This window comes from Phasianus colchicus, chromosome Z, assembly GCF_987193195.1.
Source record: "Phasianus colchicus chromosome Z, bPhaCol1.hap1.1, whole genome shotgun sequence".
Lineage (NCBI taxonomy): Eukaryota > Metazoa > Chordata > Aves > Galliformes > Phasianidae > Phasianus > Phasianus colchicus.
Window position 1 is genome coordinate 70,271,600 of NC_143476.1, and position 19,507 is coordinate 70,291,106.

Below are 19,507 nucleotides of genomic sequence, written 5' to 3' on the forward strand. Positions count from 1 at the left end.
ATTTCTGCAGATTATGATCAACCAATCATAACATCTCTGAGGAGCTGATGATTGGAGATGTGTGATTCACAACCATAACCTTATTTTTAGATGTGGATCTCTCTGGCTTACGGAAGAGCTTGTGTTGCTTAATATATGCTTTGTGAGCAGGAAAAAGATAAGCGTGGTGTCTATTTAAAAGAATCAGCTTACTAATTGACAAAAACTGCAATGCACATGTTCATCAGAGATCTAACCCCACTGTATTGCTTGAATTGAAAATCCAGTACGGCCTTTCATCTGTTTCTTCTAAGAAACAGTAAGGGCCGGTGATTATGCTGTAAAAATTTCTGATTTCCACCCGTGGTACCTGAGTACCTCAGTTGGCTGATATTATTGTGACTACAGTGAGCAACAAGTGGGCAGATTTTGGAATGGAAAACTTGGGAACAGGAATCTCCTTATTCTTCCAGAGGGATTGGCTGGCTTCCCTAGGGAGCTTCTAAACGCAAGATGTGGATGTGCTTGAAAAATTTTAACACCATATTTCACCCTCTAACTTCTCCCTTTTCTTCACTGTCACCTTAGTTTTCACAGGCAGGAAAAGGCATAAGTGGTGAGATACCTCCAGCTAACGGATTGTTAGACTAACTTGATGGATATCAATAACCACACTCATTCGAATTTCAGAAGAAACAGAACTTCACTTTCAGTGTAAAAGGCAGATGCACTGTTCTTGCAAGAGTATGAAACTAGCAGAACCATCATTTTGGCACAAGACTATTTTGAAGCTAGTCAGCTACTTTATTCAGTTCTGGTAAACAGACATCTCAGTCTTTACTGAAGCCTCAACAACTGAAATGCTTTTTCAAAACAACTTTTATTCTGCTTGAAGACTTATTACAATTTTTAAAGCAACTTAAAAACAAGACACAGCTCCATCAACTCTACAGCTTGAACAGAATTTCAAGGAGGCATGTTTTCACTGTTGCCTTGTGAAGGCAATTTACAACCCACTTTACCCTCCACCTCCTTGAAGACCATTTTAAAACAAAGCAATCTTAATGTTTTAAAGACATTTAACAGAACAGAGCTTTATTTTTAAAAACAAGAATAAAAAAAAAAATAGCAGCATCTTGGGCAGCTAATGCAATCTCATTAGGACAAGCGCAATGTAACATAACCAACTCCCCCAGTCTACTTTAGCTTTCCGCTCAGCAAACACAACACGATTCTACACAAAATGTTGCATTTTGGAACCCCGTCCTATGGGAGGCATTGTGTTTTGAGCTGCCCATTTCTAAAAGTGACCCTGAAAAAAATACTACCAGGATTCACTTTCCCAACTTAATACCATGCATAGCAAAAGCACTGTGTGAAAATCGGCATAAGTTTTCCCCATTAGAAGCATCTGCATGTTTTCCCAAGCATTATTATTTCATTGCCAATTACAAGACAAAGCCATTTCTTTACTACAGAACAGCTGACACCAAATAGAAAATTTGAAGATTTGGTTTACAGATTTTTTGACAAGATTTTTTAGATAACTGAACTATACAGACAAGCTTTTTTTTTTTTAGAAAAAACAACAACACAGAAACTGCATTTGGAAACATGCTGCACCCACAAAGGTCTAGTGCGTTTGTGTCTTACACAAAATTAATGATATCACTTACTGAATTCAGCAAAATGATCACATTTGGTGAAAATGCACCTATACTGAGATCTATTCATATATAAACACAGCAAGTGTGTGCGCATATGCACAAGATGCACACATGCAATATCCCCAAACAGAAACTCCTAATTTTGCTTGTGGGTGTTGGTTCTCTGTGTTTTGCCTCATACCTTTCAAAAGCCTTGCACAACCGCTGCTGCAGTGCAGCATAATTCAGGGATTTAAAATGAAATTAAAAATTCCCCGAACAACCAGAAAAAAAAAGAACCAAAACGACTCCCACCTTTCAGTCATATCAGGTGGAAAAAGTACACGTCAATAGAAACACAAAAGCAATGTGTTTCTTCAGTTATATCCACATGCTTTTTTTTTTTTTCCTTTTCTTCAGTTTATTAGTCTGAGATCAAATCAAAACTGGAGTGAACAGTATGGTATATTAAGGACAAACTCTGCAGTGAATAGGGCCTTTGGCAGGATGCAGCTCCATGCATTAAGGAGGGAGGGAAATACAGAGGCCACACAATTACCTAGGTACCAAAGTAATCCCACTCATGCCCACTTTGAGGGCGCAAGTGATCCTTGTGAATTGCACAGACCCTGTGTAGGCAGAACTTCCCTTAACGAAGCCCTAAGCATTTATCCCCACAATATAGTGCTTATTTCTCATTGTTGCTTGTGCAATAAAAGCAAGTGCCAAATTTGCACGCACACTATTTTTTCTCTGCTAGAACCACAGATGAAGTGAAGTAGTACAGCACAACAGGAACAAATGACATCCCTTACTGGGCTGGGCATGCTAAGGATATGGCCCACTGACACAGCAGAGGTTTACTTAATATGAGGAAAATCAGATCCAAATGCCTTAACTCCCATGAAATTTCTTGAGAAATACAAAGTGAAACATCCATTCAGATTACATATATTTTGCTTATAGAGAAAAAAATACAATTTTACTCATAAAATATTTAACATTCAAAAATTAATATATGTCTGAAGAATACCTTGGATTGCTACAAGTGTTAAGTTGTGTATGGAGCTAATTTGTAACTTCAAGCCCAGTAGTATGACTGTCATGCTAGAGCAATTGTTGGTGTTTTTCATAGTAAAACAACAGTTATTACAATACCAAATTTACATGGTTCTATTCTGAGAAGCCGTAAAAGAGAGTGGAATGCAGAAGGGAAGGCATGGAGACTAAAATTCTATTCAGAAAAAAAAAAAAAAATCAGAATAATTTTGCAAGTGGTAACTATCCCGACACATGAATATTGGTTGAATCTTGTTTCCCGATATAGATTCTAGCAAGAAAATACATCTACAGGAAAGCAAAGACAACCTACCAAAAAAAGCACAAAATCCAAATAAGATTAAAAGATTTACAGCCTCATAAATGAAGGGATAATGTAAAAAATAGAAGACAATATAAAAACTACTGGAGACCTGGAAATTTCTTATTATTTCCAATAGCTTAAGAAGCACTGCGTACTTGGAATCAAACCACATGTATCTCTAAAGCAGAGCTATCATGAGACAACTCGATGGCAAAACACGGCCATCGCAAACCATCCACAGTGAATTGCCCCAGAATTACTAACAAGTTTACTTTAGTGGAATTTTTTAAATTTCCTTTAACTGAACCATAACTCTGAAAATCTCTGGAGCTTGAAATTATGAAAGTGTTCACTTTGATATTACCTCAGTCTACAAAGTTATGAAAACAAATCCAAAGCGTTAATTAGGAAAGCCTTATCATTGTCAAAACAGAGGTTTTCCAGTTGTAATTCGCTCTATGTTGTATCTGATTGTTCTACCTAAAGATGGGAACCTTTTTCAGAATACGAAAAAACAAACTTCGGCAACAGTTTAGAGAAACTTCCTTCATGTGAAATGAAAATAGCTTGATATGCTGACAAGAATTCTGCCGCAGTAGATCAAGATGTCATTTATTTACTATGAAGCATGATTTCATTCTGAAATCCAACCTATCTAACCCAGTAGCCAAATTTTCCTGTTTTTCTGCAGTCATTATCAGAGAAAGATACACAATTTTTTATCTTCTAAATACAAAGACAATCATGACAGAAGTTCAGAATGCTTCAAAAAGCAAACATAGCGTGGTACCGTATTCTAAAGATGTCTCTGAAACGATATTGTTGGAGTCCATGATATTTTGTAAGGTTCATATCTTTTTTATTGAGTAAAGCAGCTTTGAAGCTTATCAGGCACTGCCCAACAAAATATTTAGTCAAAAAAAAAAAAAATTATGAACTTTTAAAACGTGGAGCTAGTAGCTCAATATTCTGTACAAAGACAACTGTAAAATATTTCATAGTTTTAATTATGAAGCCAACTCTTGGTGGCTTCCTGTACATTAAAAAAAAAAAATATCATCAGGCAAAAAAAGAAAGTAAAAAGAAAGCAAGGAAAAAAAGAAAGAAAAACAAGCTTAACCTGTAGACATGCTCAAGAGAAGACTACAGCCTAAAAAAAATTCAGTATTGCATAGCACGGTCTAAGAATTCAGCTTTCAGCAAACAGAAACGGGAAAAGAGAAGCAGTTTGGTATTGATAGTTTCCATCAACGATAGTTAGCCATCCAATACTATGTACACTATTATAGACTGTATGCCAATGAAAGACCTGTTTTCTTAAAACAGGATTTTTAAGCATCTAAGCAAAACACTTTCTGGCACTTCACTATCATGATCTCTTTTAACAGCATACTGTAACTGAAGTCCTTTAAAGTGTCCCTTATAAATGAAAGTGCCATTCTGCTACATGTCATTCACCAGAAACCAAAAAATCCACAATGCTGTGTGTCTGGATCCACTGAGTGTGGCAACACCAAATCCCAGCCAGGTCGTGACCAAGAAATTCCAATAAGTGAATGAAAAGACCTCTTAAACCTTGTGTTTGCAGAATCCAATGTTCTAGCTGGTAAAGCTTCAGAAGTGGTCGTAAACAAGCACCATGGGTAAAAGGCCTCTATGTCCCTGCAGGGAGATCAGGTTAGGATTTCTCACTCTTGTGTTTTCTGTTTCTCAATTGGGAAGGGAAAAAAAAAAAGCACTTCAGATTAGAAACATACATTCACAGCTTAATACTGTGATCTCTCCCACTGCAGTTGTGAAGGAAAGCTCTAGTCCCATCTGAAGACAGACAGCTTTGACACTGCAGCTCAAATTCTTGAGTAAGGCTGGAAGGAGCCTTCTCTCTCCAGAGGCCTCAATGTTGTCAAATCTCTTCTTTAGAAAAAAACCAAACAACCCAGAGTATTAAGATCTTCATCGCCTCTGCTGTGCGTATACTGGGTAGGCTAGTGTGACATTGAGAGAGTCATTGTGCTGCACGAGGGATGTGTGTTGATAATGTAGCACCAGTTCTTTGAGAGAGTTGTACAAGTTATATGGCTCTGCAAATCCATACCCAGTAGGTGTTTTGTTTATCACACAGTGCTTCACTTCTCCATCCACCCTAAAGAGGAAAAGAAACAACCAGTTTTTAGTTTCCCAATACTGTAAAACTAAGCTGGAAACTAAGGTGTTGACAAGAAGCCTTAAAATGCTCATCACTCTTGTCTTCTGTGGTAGGATACTGGTAAAAGGCTAAGTTTAACCTGAATTTCCAGGTGCTGTGCTACTCAAGGGACATAGGAGATAGGCAGGATTTAGTAGCTGCAGATAAATGAGTTATTCTGTGCCCTATGTTCCTTTCTTCATGGCCTCAGGACTTGCCAATCTGCTTCTAAGCCTAAAGATCCAATGGAAACCATGCACATGCAAATATATATTTGCACCCCTTGCTCAAGGCTCAGCATTTGAGCTGCCTCAAAGGTTGTTCAAATCATTCACAGGTTAGAGTACATACACAACAGAGCAGGCATAGCAGCCTTGTTTGCTGCTCTCTCGAACAAGGAATGTTCCATCTCGCTTTCCACGCAGGAGATTTTCAGCTTGGCTTCTATTGATATTTCCCACATTCCATGTTCTCTCATCATGATGCGGCAAGTCTTCATCATCATCCACCATAGAGTATTGGCTGTCAAAATATGACAAAATATGTTTGTGAAACACGTTGCTATATACGCAATGTGCTGCAGGAATAAGGCAGACTGCCTTTCATATTACTTGGGGATACACTAAGTTGCTGGTTAGTAGGTCCCAGACAGAACTAGGGATGTAAATCATGTAATACATTTCTCTTGCTGAATAAAAATAAAACTTATGGACCTTGTTTCTTTTAAAAATACTCATGTGGATCTGAAGAAGGACATAAAAAGAATGCTGTCTTGTCTTTCAGAATATGCTGCGAGCACTTCAGTACTTCTGCCATTGCCCCATGTTTTGGTAAACAGCAAGCCCAGTGAAATCAATATCCACTGAGTTAGCTTTATTTTCAAAGATCAGAACACTTGGTCAGCAGTGAAAAATCATGCAATGTATTGATTACATTTGCTGCTTGTGAAAGCTATGAGCAGTAGTACAGGGAGATATATTATTCATATGAAAGATGGCTTTGTAGAAAGGCTTGAATAGTAGAGGATTCTCTTATAACCAGATTATGAAGAAAATATGTAACAATATATGATAAGACCTTCTCTACCAGAACAGTTACCTCTACAAAACCGATTCAGACTTTTAAAGAATTCTCTGAGCTAAACCCATTGTGAAAGAAGATGCCTATGCTTCAGCTATGAGGACACCACCATTTCAATATTTTACAGTTTAAGAGCTGCCTATTTGCCAGCAGCCTGCCGTGGTGGGCGCTGCCTCTCCCACTCTGTTTACAGTCAGTCTTTCTGAAGAATCTCCAAGTAGTCCACCAAGATAAGCAATCTCACATGGATATAATTCATTGACAAAGAAGGGTTCCCTTTGTTTTTTGTCCCTCTGGATTTTACCAGAACTGCTTATTACACTCATTTTCTCTGCTTTGCAACTTCAGAAAAAAAGTCAAGTTCTAAAAATTTAATTTATCAGCAGAAATCTAAGTACTTAACAGATTCACTGACAAGGACAGTCTTGGAGACGAAGGAGATGAAGATTTTCTTTAAACAACTTAACTTACTATTCTGATGTTACCTAGTATAGGATAAACACCATAAGATCAGCAACTGCAATTTGGAAACAGTCTGTCTGCACCTATAAGACCTTCTGAACAATTTATCCATGCATATGACATCCCTCTAAGATACTAACACCTTATAATCTTCACTTCATTCACAAGAATAAAGACACAGGTTAAGTTCTTGTGCTTTGCTATGGTAACCTGATTCACACTTCCCTGAGTAACAGCCAAGTAGAGTCTAACAGAGTATGCTTTTGAATACCTGCATTAGGCCTGCTGCCACGTGTTAACTGTGTGCACTGTTACAAGAGATCTAAGCTCGAGATTCCCTTTTTGTGGTCCTGGAATCAAAATATATTCTACCTCACTTCTGTGCAAGATGATTTGAAACATTGGGAATATTTAAATCTTGGAATACTCACTCTTCTGTATTTTCATTTCCAAGCCATTCATTCAGCTTCTTTTGCCGAACACCTTTTTGAGTCAGCCACCTGGACAATAATTGCAAATGAAATTAATTATTAGTCACAGAAGTTGGATGCCAGTAAAAAAAAAAAAATCAAAGAAAGAACTTGTTAATTCATAATGATACTTACATCAGGTACTGGTCTCTTGTCTTCCTCAGCTGTATGAGGTCTGGCTTAATGCTGTTCATTCGCTTGTCTATCTCTCTATATTCAGCTGCTTGCTTCTTTAAGTCCTCTTCTAATCTACGCCTGCTGTCCACAATTTCACTTATTCGAGACTTCAGTTTTTCATAGTTGTGCATAATTCTGAATAGAACAATGTGATAGGTTATATTCTCACTGTGTTTTATTTTGACCTTTATACCTTCTGTTTTCTCATCAAGACAACTAAAAGAACAGATCATTTCTCTAAATGTAGCTTCATGCTTTGCAGTTCACATCTACCCCATTTGAAGTCTTCTTTCCTTACAACTGATATACTTTAACTTTGCAGTCTTACTTTAGTTTTGTAAATACAAATACTGACCTTTGTATTTCTTTTTCATTTCCTTCTCTTTTAAATTTTTCGATGTATTCCTTACTGTATCTCTCTTGCGTCTGGCACTGCTCTTCAAATATTTTTATTGTTTCATTAAATGCTTCAATAGCAGTTCTTTTCATTTGAATTTCCTGAAAATAAAATAGTTATTTAAATTATAGTGGTTATCAAACAGAAGGATTATTTACTGGCTTGTATCATGGAAACACTCGAGCATGTTTTAACAATGACTTCAATATCCAATTACCAGAATGTACTCTGTCTGCAGTACAAAATACAGAAATCAGACCTGTGCAAGAGGCTGTCATGATGAGGCTTTCCAGGAAAGAAACACTGCTAGACAAAGAATTAGATGCAATCTTTGTTTTGTATAAATAAGTTTTTTTTCTGAGGACTAAAGCCCTGTGGCAATCAATTTTTCCCTTTGTATCAAGTCGAAGTCCTTAGAAGTACAGCTGACTTTCTGAAATAAAAAAATTTACAAGCCAGTGAAATGCACAGATCATCAGAAGTCATGTAGTCCATCCTCCTGCCTCTACATAGCTAGTTGATAGCTAAGTCTTTGAAGTGATGAAATGAAAGTTGCCTGCACACCTCCATCTTTCTGCTATTACTTTCAGTCTTATTTTCTGCTAACTTTAAGGAGCAGTCTGGATTCCAGTGGTATAAAACAGCACTAATTCACTGATGCTTCAAGACTTGGCTAGTAATTGTTTAAAATGAAAGGAGGATAGAAGCAGCTTTTCATTCTATCAATGTACTACACGCCATTTCTCCAGCCTGCATAGGTGAAAGCAGAAGTTTTCAAAACTGGTGATAAAACAGAATGCTTCCTTGCCATATGTGTCTTGAAAACCATAACTTGGACAGAAGAGGAAAGTACGCAGAAGTGCTGGTAAATCAAAGTGGCTTCGTGATTGCTTTGAATGCATGTGTCAGTCTTGAGCATAGTGTTAGGTTGCAGGTGGTGACTGTTCAAATACAAGTTAGCAATTTCACTGCACTGAGCTAGCACATCAAGTACGTTGTTTTCCTGTTTTTGGGCAATAGTAAAGGCAGTGGAAGGGAGGAGGAGGAAGGAAAAAGATGGCAGTATGAATTCACAATAACATTCTTCTCAACATACATTAGTCTTTCGGTTTCAAATATGTCTTACCTGAGATGTTCGTGTGTAGTCTTCATAGAGTCTGTCATATTCTCGGCTTTTTTCTTGGAACTGGGTATTATACTCATGTAATTTCTTACCCACTGCTTCAATGCTATCCTCTTTTACAACTTGATCCTGGGAATAGAAGAAAAGGTATTTCATAAAACAACAATACGCTGCACAGATTTTCAGAACTGCTTAAAAAAGTCCAAATATTTACATGGTGACACCTCTTTTATCAATATAGAGGTAAGATGTACTATATGCACCATTTGCAAATACAAATGAAATTAATGACAAAAAGCAGTTTTGCGTAACAAGCGTGCAGTTTATACTAGAAATGATATATTTCATCTGCAATGAGTGGGCTATTTATTACTTATATAAGTTTATTTCTTAATAATGTATCTGCAGTATTTAAAGTTTTAGTTATTTTTAAGCAGCTTCTGGAGTTAGTTTTAAACAAAAATACCTACTTTCATACTCATTTTATTTTTTTAAATATTAACAGAGCTGAAATTCTTTGTAACAGTCCGCGATAATTTCTCTGTATCTAAGTGGAACACAAAGAAAAGAGAGCAAATTACCTGCTGGTACTTCGACACTGGATACAGTAATTTCACATCAAGTTTGGGATTGTACTGAGCTAGAGATTCATTCCGGTAGTGGTTTATTAGCTCAACCACAGAGTTGAAAGTCAGTGGGTCAGAAAAGCCGTATTTCCCATCTCGGTGAAATATTTTGATTAATTTGTTATTTCCTCCTTTCCTGCAAATAAAGTTTGTTAAAAAGTCAGGCATACTTGGAGTACTATTTCCTAAAGAACACTGTATTTTCAATGCAGTACTGCATTTTGCTGTCACACATTACAGACGTAACATCTTACCTCAGAGTAAGTGTGTAGTCCCCATGCATTTTGGTTGAAGCATCTCGTACCAAAAAGGTACCATCAGCAGTGTCTCGAAGTTTCTCATTTACTTCTTCTCTAAAATGAAAGCAAAAGTAACTGATTATTTCAGTTACTTCTCACTCCTTTATCATCTCCCTGCGCTCTAAATTCTTGTTCTAAAATAACTATTTTATAAGCCTCCTTGATCTCCATATAAATACAGACAGTTATTTAATAACTTATTTACTATTACTATAGAACAACTGGGATACAAAAACAGTGTATTCTATGTCCTCTCACTGCTGAAACAAAATTATATTCCTGCAGAGTTCTTCTGCTTGTTCATACAAGCCTGCGCAATTGGAGCAGCCAGTGTTGGTCTAATGTACCTATATATAGTACAGTTAAAAATGTTGCTAATACATAGCACTTGTTAGTCTGGCTTGTTAAGTACTGTGCCTACAGTTGTGGTTCTGGATGAAAAACAGGATAAAAAAATACTTATTTCTCAGTGCTGTCCTTTCATGCTAGTATTTCATACAGCTATCTTAAAATAACAGAACAATCACCAAATCATTTTATGCATTACATTCTAAAGGACTGCCAGTAACTTTTTAGTCATGTCTGGAATAAAACCAAGTGTGATATGATTGTGTTGGAAAATATCCTAAAAATAACTCTTATTACTGTAATTTTTCTGTACTTATGCAGAGTACATAAATGAAGAACAACACAGCAGAAATATAAAGTCAAACACGAGAACTACATGTCTTGAGCTGTTTTACCTTGATATATCTCCCCAGTACCATTCAGCATCTTGTAATGACATGTTGTTATTCATGCCGTTGTTAGTTACAGTATTAGGTTTCGGTGGCTTAGGAGGCAGTGCTACAAATAAAGGGGGGAAAAGTTCATTATAACTCATTGAAAACATGACCACATATCTCTTGAAATTACAGGTTATTACATGAATGAGAAAATAAATGCTTATGGAGTATTCCACCTCCAGCAGTATTTAAAAGTAACCAAAGGAATGAAGATATTTTTCTGAAAACAACACAATTCAACAAGACAGATGCACTGTTTCAAAAAAAAAGTATGTTAGTCTTCCAATAACGTATTTTAATCAAAATATAACATCTTATCTCTTCCTACTCTGATAAAAGCATTTGAAAAAAAAATATTCTGAAGTTTGCTTTTATCTTCTTCCACTATCTCCGGTAACCATAAATAATAAAACATGCAGCAATTAATTTTCTTTTCTCCTACACAGTGATCTTACAGTAATGTTGCTGTTTTCTCACCTAGAAGCTGAGTAATAGAAGATGCAAACCCACAGTAGTACTGTACGTTTTAATATTATGAACTAGATTTCCATGATTCTCTGCATTCTGTGCAATGATTTGCCAAAAAACACTTTAAGAAACCCATCTGTGACCCAAATATCCCTTGTGTTAATCTTAGAATTCTTCAGAATAAATTGTCTTCCAAATGCCAGGGCTGATTAAAAACCACATCCCCTTTCCTCAATGTCAAAGATGCATACGTATACCAGTGGCTTCCAGAGGAAGACACTGCAGCACTCCTGACTTACTAGCAAGGGGGACTATATTGGGGTCAGGAATAAAAAATCATCCCAGCTCTTTTAGTTTCTTAGTAAGTACAACACTTCTTATGAACATCCCTGTATGTATATTACCCTGGCTATGAAAGATGATGCAATGAAAATAAAGAGAGCACAGTATTTTTATATGATATGAAAAGATGATGCGATATCAAGCATTCAATTAATATTGCTAGTTTTTAAAAATCAGTTCTTAAAACGATCCAAACCAACAGTTTGTAATCAGTGCTTCAGAAAATAGAAGTGTTATTACAGCATCTCTTTTTAGCCACAGCGTTGAACAAATATAGCAAAAAATAATTACAAAAGAAATGAAATTTTTCAGAACAGACAGAAAAAAAAAAATCAAAACAGAAACAGGTCAATTCAGAAAAAATCAAGTAAGTAAGCAGGCAGGCATTTCTACAGGTTATGATACCAGTTAATATAGCCAAGCACTGAAACACAATTCTTATTAAGGAAAAAAAGGAAAAAGTATTTGTATCAACGACAATCTAAATAAATCCTACATATCCACTAAGAATCTACCATATAGATAAAAAAGAATTAAGTCTTCCATAATAAGACTGCAGTTTTACCTGGTGGATCCATTTCTATGTAAAACATCAAGTCTGTGCCACAGTTTATATCTGTCTTAGGATATTCTATATCCAGTTCTTCCATATTCCAAACAGTATTGTACATTTGTATGAGTTTCACTGAGTAAGCTCAGATACAAGGAAAGAGTCAGGCTCTCTTTGTAATGGTGCCTTGGAATTCATTTTAAAACCTATAAGGGGCTGCACTGTAACCTATTACATCATAATCCTCAGCCAATCATGTCAAAATAATGTCACCAGACCACTCCTGTTTCATCATTTTGTTCTACATTAATCTTAAAACAATTTCAGTTTCAGAAGGAACCCGCATTTAGCAGAACTACAATATAAACCTGGTATTACAAGCAAAAAGACAGAGCGGGCTCTCCTCATACACCACACATCCATTTCATTTTCCTGACTTTGCAGCATGGTACAGTCCAAGGCAGGCAGGATGACAAAAGGCTGATATGCTGCAGCACGTCGCTCTCACACACCGCACGCACACAACACATGCACGCTCACACACAGCACAGCTCCGTTTATGGATAGGTAGGTCACTTCTCAGATTCATTTTCCTACTCGGATGCCTGGAGTTTATTGCTGAAAAGGCTTTGGAGGGTTTCATGTTAATGGAGGGTACACGTTAATGATGCGGAAGGGAATAAGAACATGACTCTGCATGCGTGTTTGTGTGTGTCAGTATCCGTTATGTGCCCAATACACACACACGTACTTTAGCATGTACGTATCCACAGAATGAAATACGGATTACATTTTCAAACTGTACAGACTTCTGTATTTTAACGGGCATGCTGATCTGATGCTCCTAGAATTACTAGATAAAGTGGACACACTGCAGTAGATGCCTCCCCCCACTATCACTTTATAATAAAATACAACTCCAACTGATCTGGACTAATTCATTTCGAAACCTAAACATCAAATATTGTAACCTTACATTCACCAGGCTCTCCAACACTGTGGAATAATGTAAAAAACTGAGTTAAGATCTTGAAAAATGATTTTGCTGAATATAGAACGCCAGTCTGTCAGGATACAGCAGGATTTAGTTTACCTTTTCACACTGTTTCTTTACGCTGTTGTCACTGAAATACCAAGTTAACTGCTTTTAAAAGCAAGAGTCCTTGTCAGCATCTTCTTCCAAACTTGACTTTACACCTCCCGTGTACTCCTGGTGCTCAGAAATATTCTTTCTAACCCCCCATCATGGACTGCCACTCTGTCAGACCTCTTTGGGAAACACGCACAGAACAGACTATTGATTCCAGAGCAGAGTGCTGTGGAAAGCAATCTGAGTGCTTCATCCTCACTATCCTCTATGGCAGCAGAAAGTCAGATACCAAAAATAACCACAACAAAGGGTAACTGTAGCAACTATCTGTACCTCATCATAAGGAACCCTGCTGCAGCTGAAACGTGCTCTATCTCACAAATACTCATTAAAAAATTAAGACAATTTCTACCCTTTCCAAGCATTTCACACATCTCCCCTCCCTCTGCTCCCCTCACCAGTCCACCGCCTTCACACAAGCGTTAACACATCAGAACATGTCTGAAGTACCAGCAACTACAAAAAACACATGCTGCTTTGCTTTATATGTTAACGAGCTTAAATTCATTGTGAAGCAGACTCCCCTCCCTGCTTAGGTAGACATGCTCCAAAGATTCCTTCCATTTTCAAAGTGAAACAGGATACTTGAACTCATCCCATGCACAAGTCCTGACACCGTGCTCTGAGGTTTGCCCACCTGCTACCTAAACATAGAGTTGCCAAGGTAATTATTTAAATTAGGTTACAAAGAGCTCCTGCAAAGACTACATGGCTGCACTTAGGTCAAATGTAGGATCAGCAATGTTTTTTGTTCTGTCGAATGAAGCCTTTCAAGAGAAATTACTTCTCCCGGGATTCAGCTCTGGCTGAACTGAGTCTGCTGTGCTGCAGAAACGGGCTGCAGCTCAGCCCAAGGCAGGCTCACTCGCGGGCATGGAAAGACAGGAGGCAGACAGGCGTTTCCCTGCATAACCCACAGGTACCTGACCTTCACTCCCGTATTTTAAGACTATTAAATCCCTATTTGGTAATCAGTTACAGTAAAATAGTTCCATGAGGTGATGAAGAAAACACAAAGAAATTCAGAATCACTTACTTTGTAAATTATGCATCGCAAATGCTTGCCCTTCTTATACAGTCTGAAAAGATAATCCAACAACCTGAAAAATTGGCTTCCTCTTATAAAAATCTTCCTTATAAAAAAAAAAGCAAAACAAAAAACTTCTTTGAGGAAACTTCTCTGAAGCAGAAGATAATTCTGAAACACGAGACTCTGCTTTCCAACCACTGTTCCACCAAAATCTCTGCAATATGCAATGAGAAAATCCCAGCCTTCTGCTTCTTCTCAGCTCTGTGCTTTGCAGAAGGTATCCTCTTACTCTGGTTCATCATTAAAAACTGAACCTGACTTTAGTACTGTTAAAAAAAAAAAAAGAAAAAAAGAAACCACCACCCTCAGTAGCTTGCATGTCTCTCAGAGATAAAGATCTCAGTTTCATGATTAACTTGGGCAGGTTCAAATATTTGCTGAGCCAGGGATTTCAGGTGGGGGAGGGGAGCCAAATTCAAAGTAAAAGTTGTCATCAGCCAACAAGTGGTCAATGCAGGGCTAACTTTCTCATTTTAGCTAAGTAAGCGAGAAGTCCATTGTAAGAGGCCCTAAATAGACTCTGCAACTTGCTGCTGAGTGCAGTCTCAAAGAGACACGCTAAGAACAAACTAACTACAGGAAGTGGCTTGCTTTCTGCAGAAAAATAAAACAGAATCAAAATCTTCCTTGAAAAGAGCTGCATTTCACAGGTCAGCCCTGTGCAAGCTAAATAGCCTGCTTGCAACCATAGCATTACCTCCTGCTCTAGATCACAAATACACGTATTGCATGAAAACTCTCAGAATGAAGCTGCGAGGTATTTTACCCAGTTCTTGTGAAGTGGAAATAGCAGGGAAAACACCTCTCCGTATCCATGTTATTTGCCAGCATGTCAGGGTTATTCACTTCACGCAGGCAGGTGGGAAAAGGGACTGCCCAGAGAGGGAGTGGTCCAGGTCAAATCTATCTTCCTTGCTTTACTGTTTGGTGGAGATTGTTGCCCTCCTAATGAATGAAGCAGCAATTGAAGAGCCTGCTCTGTTTTGTGCATGAAAGTTAACTTCTTTGCCAGCTATACCTTTATAAAGAAGTAAAGCCAAAGTGAGAGGAGAATCAGCAGACCACAGAGTTCAATTTAGAGAAAGGAGGAAGGGGATGAGGATGTATTTTCCTCCCACTTTTTGGAAACAATTGAGAACTTCTGGTAGCAGGGCCCCGTGAGATGTTTTTGCAGTCTTTCTGGCAGTCAAATAGCACTAAAATTGTCACCCCACAAACAATCCTCCTATCCAAATCCCTCTATGCTACAAAATACTGTATCTACCAAAATTCACTTATACTTCATTATACCGTTAAATCCCAAAAATCTTCAGTACAACTTTAATGTTTTACAGCTCATAGATTAACTTCACTTATAAAAATCACTCAACTTTTCAAATTTTAGCCTTTGCCTACTTGAACAATTATCAGTTATACATATGATTTAAAGCAGTGCCATCATAAAAGGACAGCCTACTGCAAATGAAGACAATAACCAGTGTTTCTTAAAGCATGGCACTGCACATCCACAGCACAAGAATAGTGTAGCTCCTGCTAGTAACTGATTTGTCTCATATTTATTGCTAAAAATTACAAAAGAGCTTGATAACACTTTTTGTTTTATAGGGCCAAGATACAGATGCATATTTTCAAAGAAGACAAGACAACACGAAGTTGGTTCACTTAACTGATTATCATTTTAAAAAGCATGGGTACACAGGTAGAGATGAAAGATAAGACTCTGTTCCTAAGTCCAGGCTTTTTTTTTTTTTATTCCTCTGCCTTGTGCAAAAATGAATGTCTAATCATCCTGCAGAAGGAACCACACACATTTTCAAAAAAATAAATTCTTACATGCACACTACAGCATTTTCACACAACTGACCGTTCTTAACTTTTATTCAAATTAAAATCTCAACACACTGAGCGGTGCCCACTGAATCAATAGATGTGCATTTTCAGAAAGCAACACCATACTTCTTTTTGCAGTCTTAAGCACAGTGCTCACCTATCAATATGAATAACCAATTTGTTTCTATAAAATGATGCATAAAGCAGAAAAGTCTGACAGGTTTGCATACACTTATATATGAATATAAATTAACACACCTTAATCTGTAAACAATTCTTACAAAGCCACATATTTCAGTTTTACCAAATACATTCAACTTGGTATCGAGAAATATAAAGTATGTCCTGCTGTCAAAATCTAATGCAAGAAATGAGCGATGCTAGGGCTGACATTATCAATGCATTTTGCTCTTTGCTACACCAGTTATGAAGCCTGACTTTCATTAGCTTAGAAGGGGAGCCCTCTGCTGGGTGAGAAACCAATGCACAGCAGCAGATACGAAGCTCTCCCAGGGGATGTACTGCCCCTGCTCACACACCAAACCATGCTCTGCATAGCCGACAGTCCAGCAAAACCTGTGACATGATGATGGAAAGTCCAGACAAGGGACAGCATTCATACATTCCCCACTGTGCCCTCAGACCCTACAGACAGAACTGAGCTGAACCTGACCAGCATAGTTCAGGGCAGCTTTGAGACAGATTTCCATACAAAAAAAAAAAAAAAAAAGCCTCTATAACCTCCCCTGTATTGATTACTGTCTGCTAATCTTGCTGATCTTTTGTACAGCTAAAAGCAAAGTGCCTGCATGTTGGTGATACTGCCAGGATTCTCACTGAATCCCCAGCAGTTAGGTGTAAGGCACTCTCATGATCTTACTTCTTAACTATGGCTTTATGAATAGTAAAACCTGCTTCTCCATGCTTATTTCACAACAGTAAAAGGGAACAGGAGGACTCAAGGTGGCTGCCACGTGGCAGCTCCTTCCAGCCCCTGCCCACAATACCACCACTGGCTCTCCATGTTCCTCTTTCTGTCCACCTCTTCCTCCTTCCCCTTCACTTCCCTGCCCTAAGATACACCTTCCTCTCGGACACCCAAAGCTACTCTACACTCTTCCACTTCAGAAGGACTCTGACTGCTCCACGTTCTCTCCCCAAACCTACTCCTAACCTCCCAATGCCCTTTGTCAAACAGAGGGTTGCTTGTCATGTCAGCAACACTTCTGTGTCTTCATATACTACAAACATAGGCATAAGAGGTATTCTAGGTTCACTGTTTTAACTTTGCAGAGGGCTAAACGTTACTGTAACAACAACAAAATACAGAGTTTGCTGCAGTTACAAGGAAAAAGAAATTCAGACCACAGTTACTGTTTGATAAAAAATAATAATAATCCAGTAATGGCCTAGCACTAAAGCCTGTTTTTGTGCTATGCTGTGCAGGCTTCACACTTGCTATAGGATGCCCAATATACAACAGCATTCTGATTAGTATACTTTCTAATGTGCTGAAACTAGAACCACAATTAGTGGGTGAAATAGTATGAAAAAGACAAACAGTTCTGTGAAGGTCTCCTCCCTACTCTGATCAGTCATCTCCAGGCCAAGATTTTCTGTATCTATTCACTGCCTAAGATACGACTAGAATTTCATGTGCAATTCATTTTAGATTGAATGTTTTCATCCATGCTTTAGAATAACAGAAAGAAAAAAGAAGGGAGAATGCTAACCCTTCAGCCTGTGAAAAAGAAAAGAAAAAGGCAGCTTGTAATTGCTTAACTGTCATTACACTATTTTCAACAAATAAGATTATTTATTCTAAAATTTTAAAATTCTATTATAAATGGTCATTTTCTGAACACTTATGTGACAAAAATTCTCTTTGCTAAAGATCTTCCTTTATTACAATGCCTCTAAACATTTTTTATAGAAATTCAAGCCACTGCAATCAATTATCTTGAAGTTCACAATTTGGAAAAATGCATCTTACAGAGTTCTGTGAGAACAATAAAAACACAGCACTGTGAACAATCAGTCACCAAACGATTTTGGTGCTGAGCACAGACTTATGTCCTAATGCTGGAGACTCATTTAGCATTCAGTAAAGATTCAACTTTCAGAACTTATTCAAGTGCTTTACGCGCTTAAGAGCAGAGTAGTGAGCTAACCACAGACGGTGAAGTTCAAAAATTTGTACCTAAGCTTTTTTTCAGCATATTAATAGATGTGCAAATGTTCTACAGAAAATATTCCATTGTTCTGGATGAACTGTCACACACAAAGAGAAGGTCTATATTTGTCCTATGAGAAATCCCAGAAGGATCCTCAAAATAAACAACCACATTACAAAATATTAATTAACCCAGAAGCAATATTAAAAACAAATATTTGTTTTTAATGATTAATGCTTAATTATTAATATAGCGTCAAACTCTAAATCTGATGAATACAGCCATATTTCTTCAAGTGCTCTAATACTACTCTCAGGATGACTGTTTCCTCATTAGTAGTTCTGACACTAACACCTTTCACTTTTGTATGTTCCTCATAGGAAGCAACTGGGGACTATATGCAACTAAGTGATCGTGATCTCTTAAGTGCAACTTCAGTAACTCTCACTTTGCAACTTAAGAAACAATACTGACTATCCCACACATCATTGTCTCAAGCCACGTAAACCTAAAACTATCCTAAAGTATCTGCAAACACATGATTTCAAAACTGCTATTATCAAACTCTGTCAAGCACAGAGGATTCAATAATGCATTTTCCTTCTAAATACTTTAAATGTGTGGCAAAGAAAAATAAGTTATTTGCAGATTTTTAATAAGGAAATACAAGCAGTCGTTAAAAGATTAAAAGTTTGAACTCTCCTGGTTTAATGAAACATTAGGAACAGAAATGCAGAGTGGTTCTGGAAATGCCTGCTAAACTATTTTGAGGAAAGTGGAAAAAAAACCCACCATGAACTATAAATTACCTGAAAATACATTTACACTAGCTGTTAGGGAAATGTTCGAAATTAATAGAGCTGGCAAGGTTGGAAAAACCTTCCAATCAAAGCAGTAGGAACAAAAACCTTTCCTTCAGACATTTTTAAATTAATCATTTATTGATGGAGGGGATTACAGAATGTGCATACATGTAATACTAACAACAGGGTAGGTTTTTGCTGCTCTTCTTCTGCTGATGTGTTCCAGCTCTTTGAAACTTGAAGCAGCCCTATAAATCCAACTGTCATGAACTTTACCTTGTACTGTGAATAGAGGTGGGAGAGCTATATCATGCTCAATGTTCTATTCACCGTGACTCTATCCTTTGCTCAGATATTCTTTGTTAATATGCTGTAAAGGAATTACTTCAGTCTAAATACAGTGTCCCCATGTTAATAATTTCTTTGTACACAGTACATAACTCTGCCTTGCTTCTACCAAGTATCTGATTTTAAAAGAGGGATTTCTGCATAAATGAGAAAGGTTTCT

The 19,507-nt window shown here is 37.4% G+C and overlaps 1 protein-coding gene across 3 annotated transcripts in view; it reads right to left on the minus strand.

The window, feature by feature from the left end:
- Positions 1 to 840: 840 nt before the first annotated feature.
- The window catches only part of PIK3R1 (phosphoinositide-3-kinase regulatory subunit 1), a 57,108-nt gene continuing 38,441 nt past the window's right edge, over positions 841 to 19,507 (minus strand). Inside the window, exons 1-10 of one of the 3 annotated variants that reach the window (XM_090132709.1) lie at positions 14,139 to 17,827; positions 10,551 to 10,653; positions 9,763 to 9,861; positions 9,464 to 9,644; positions 8,886 to 9,011; positions 7,718 to 7,860; positions 7,321 to 7,497; positions 7,147 to 7,215; positions 5,525 to 5,695; positions 841 to 5,131 (exon numbers count right to left, since the gene is read on the minus strand). In XM_090132709.1, the coding sequence (XP_089988835.1) occupies positions 4,942 to 5,131; positions 5,525 to 5,695; positions 7,147 to 7,215; positions 7,321 to 7,497; positions 7,718 to 7,860; positions 8,886 to 9,011; positions 9,464 to 9,644; positions 9,763 to 9,861; positions 10,551 to 10,653; positions 14,139 to 14,154 (1,275 nt within the window). In that variant the 5' untranslated portion in view covers positions 14,155 to 17,827 and the 3' untranslated portion in view covers positions 841 to 4,941. The other 2 variants (XM_031610172.2, XM_031610170.2) reach the window with 2 other exon arrangements.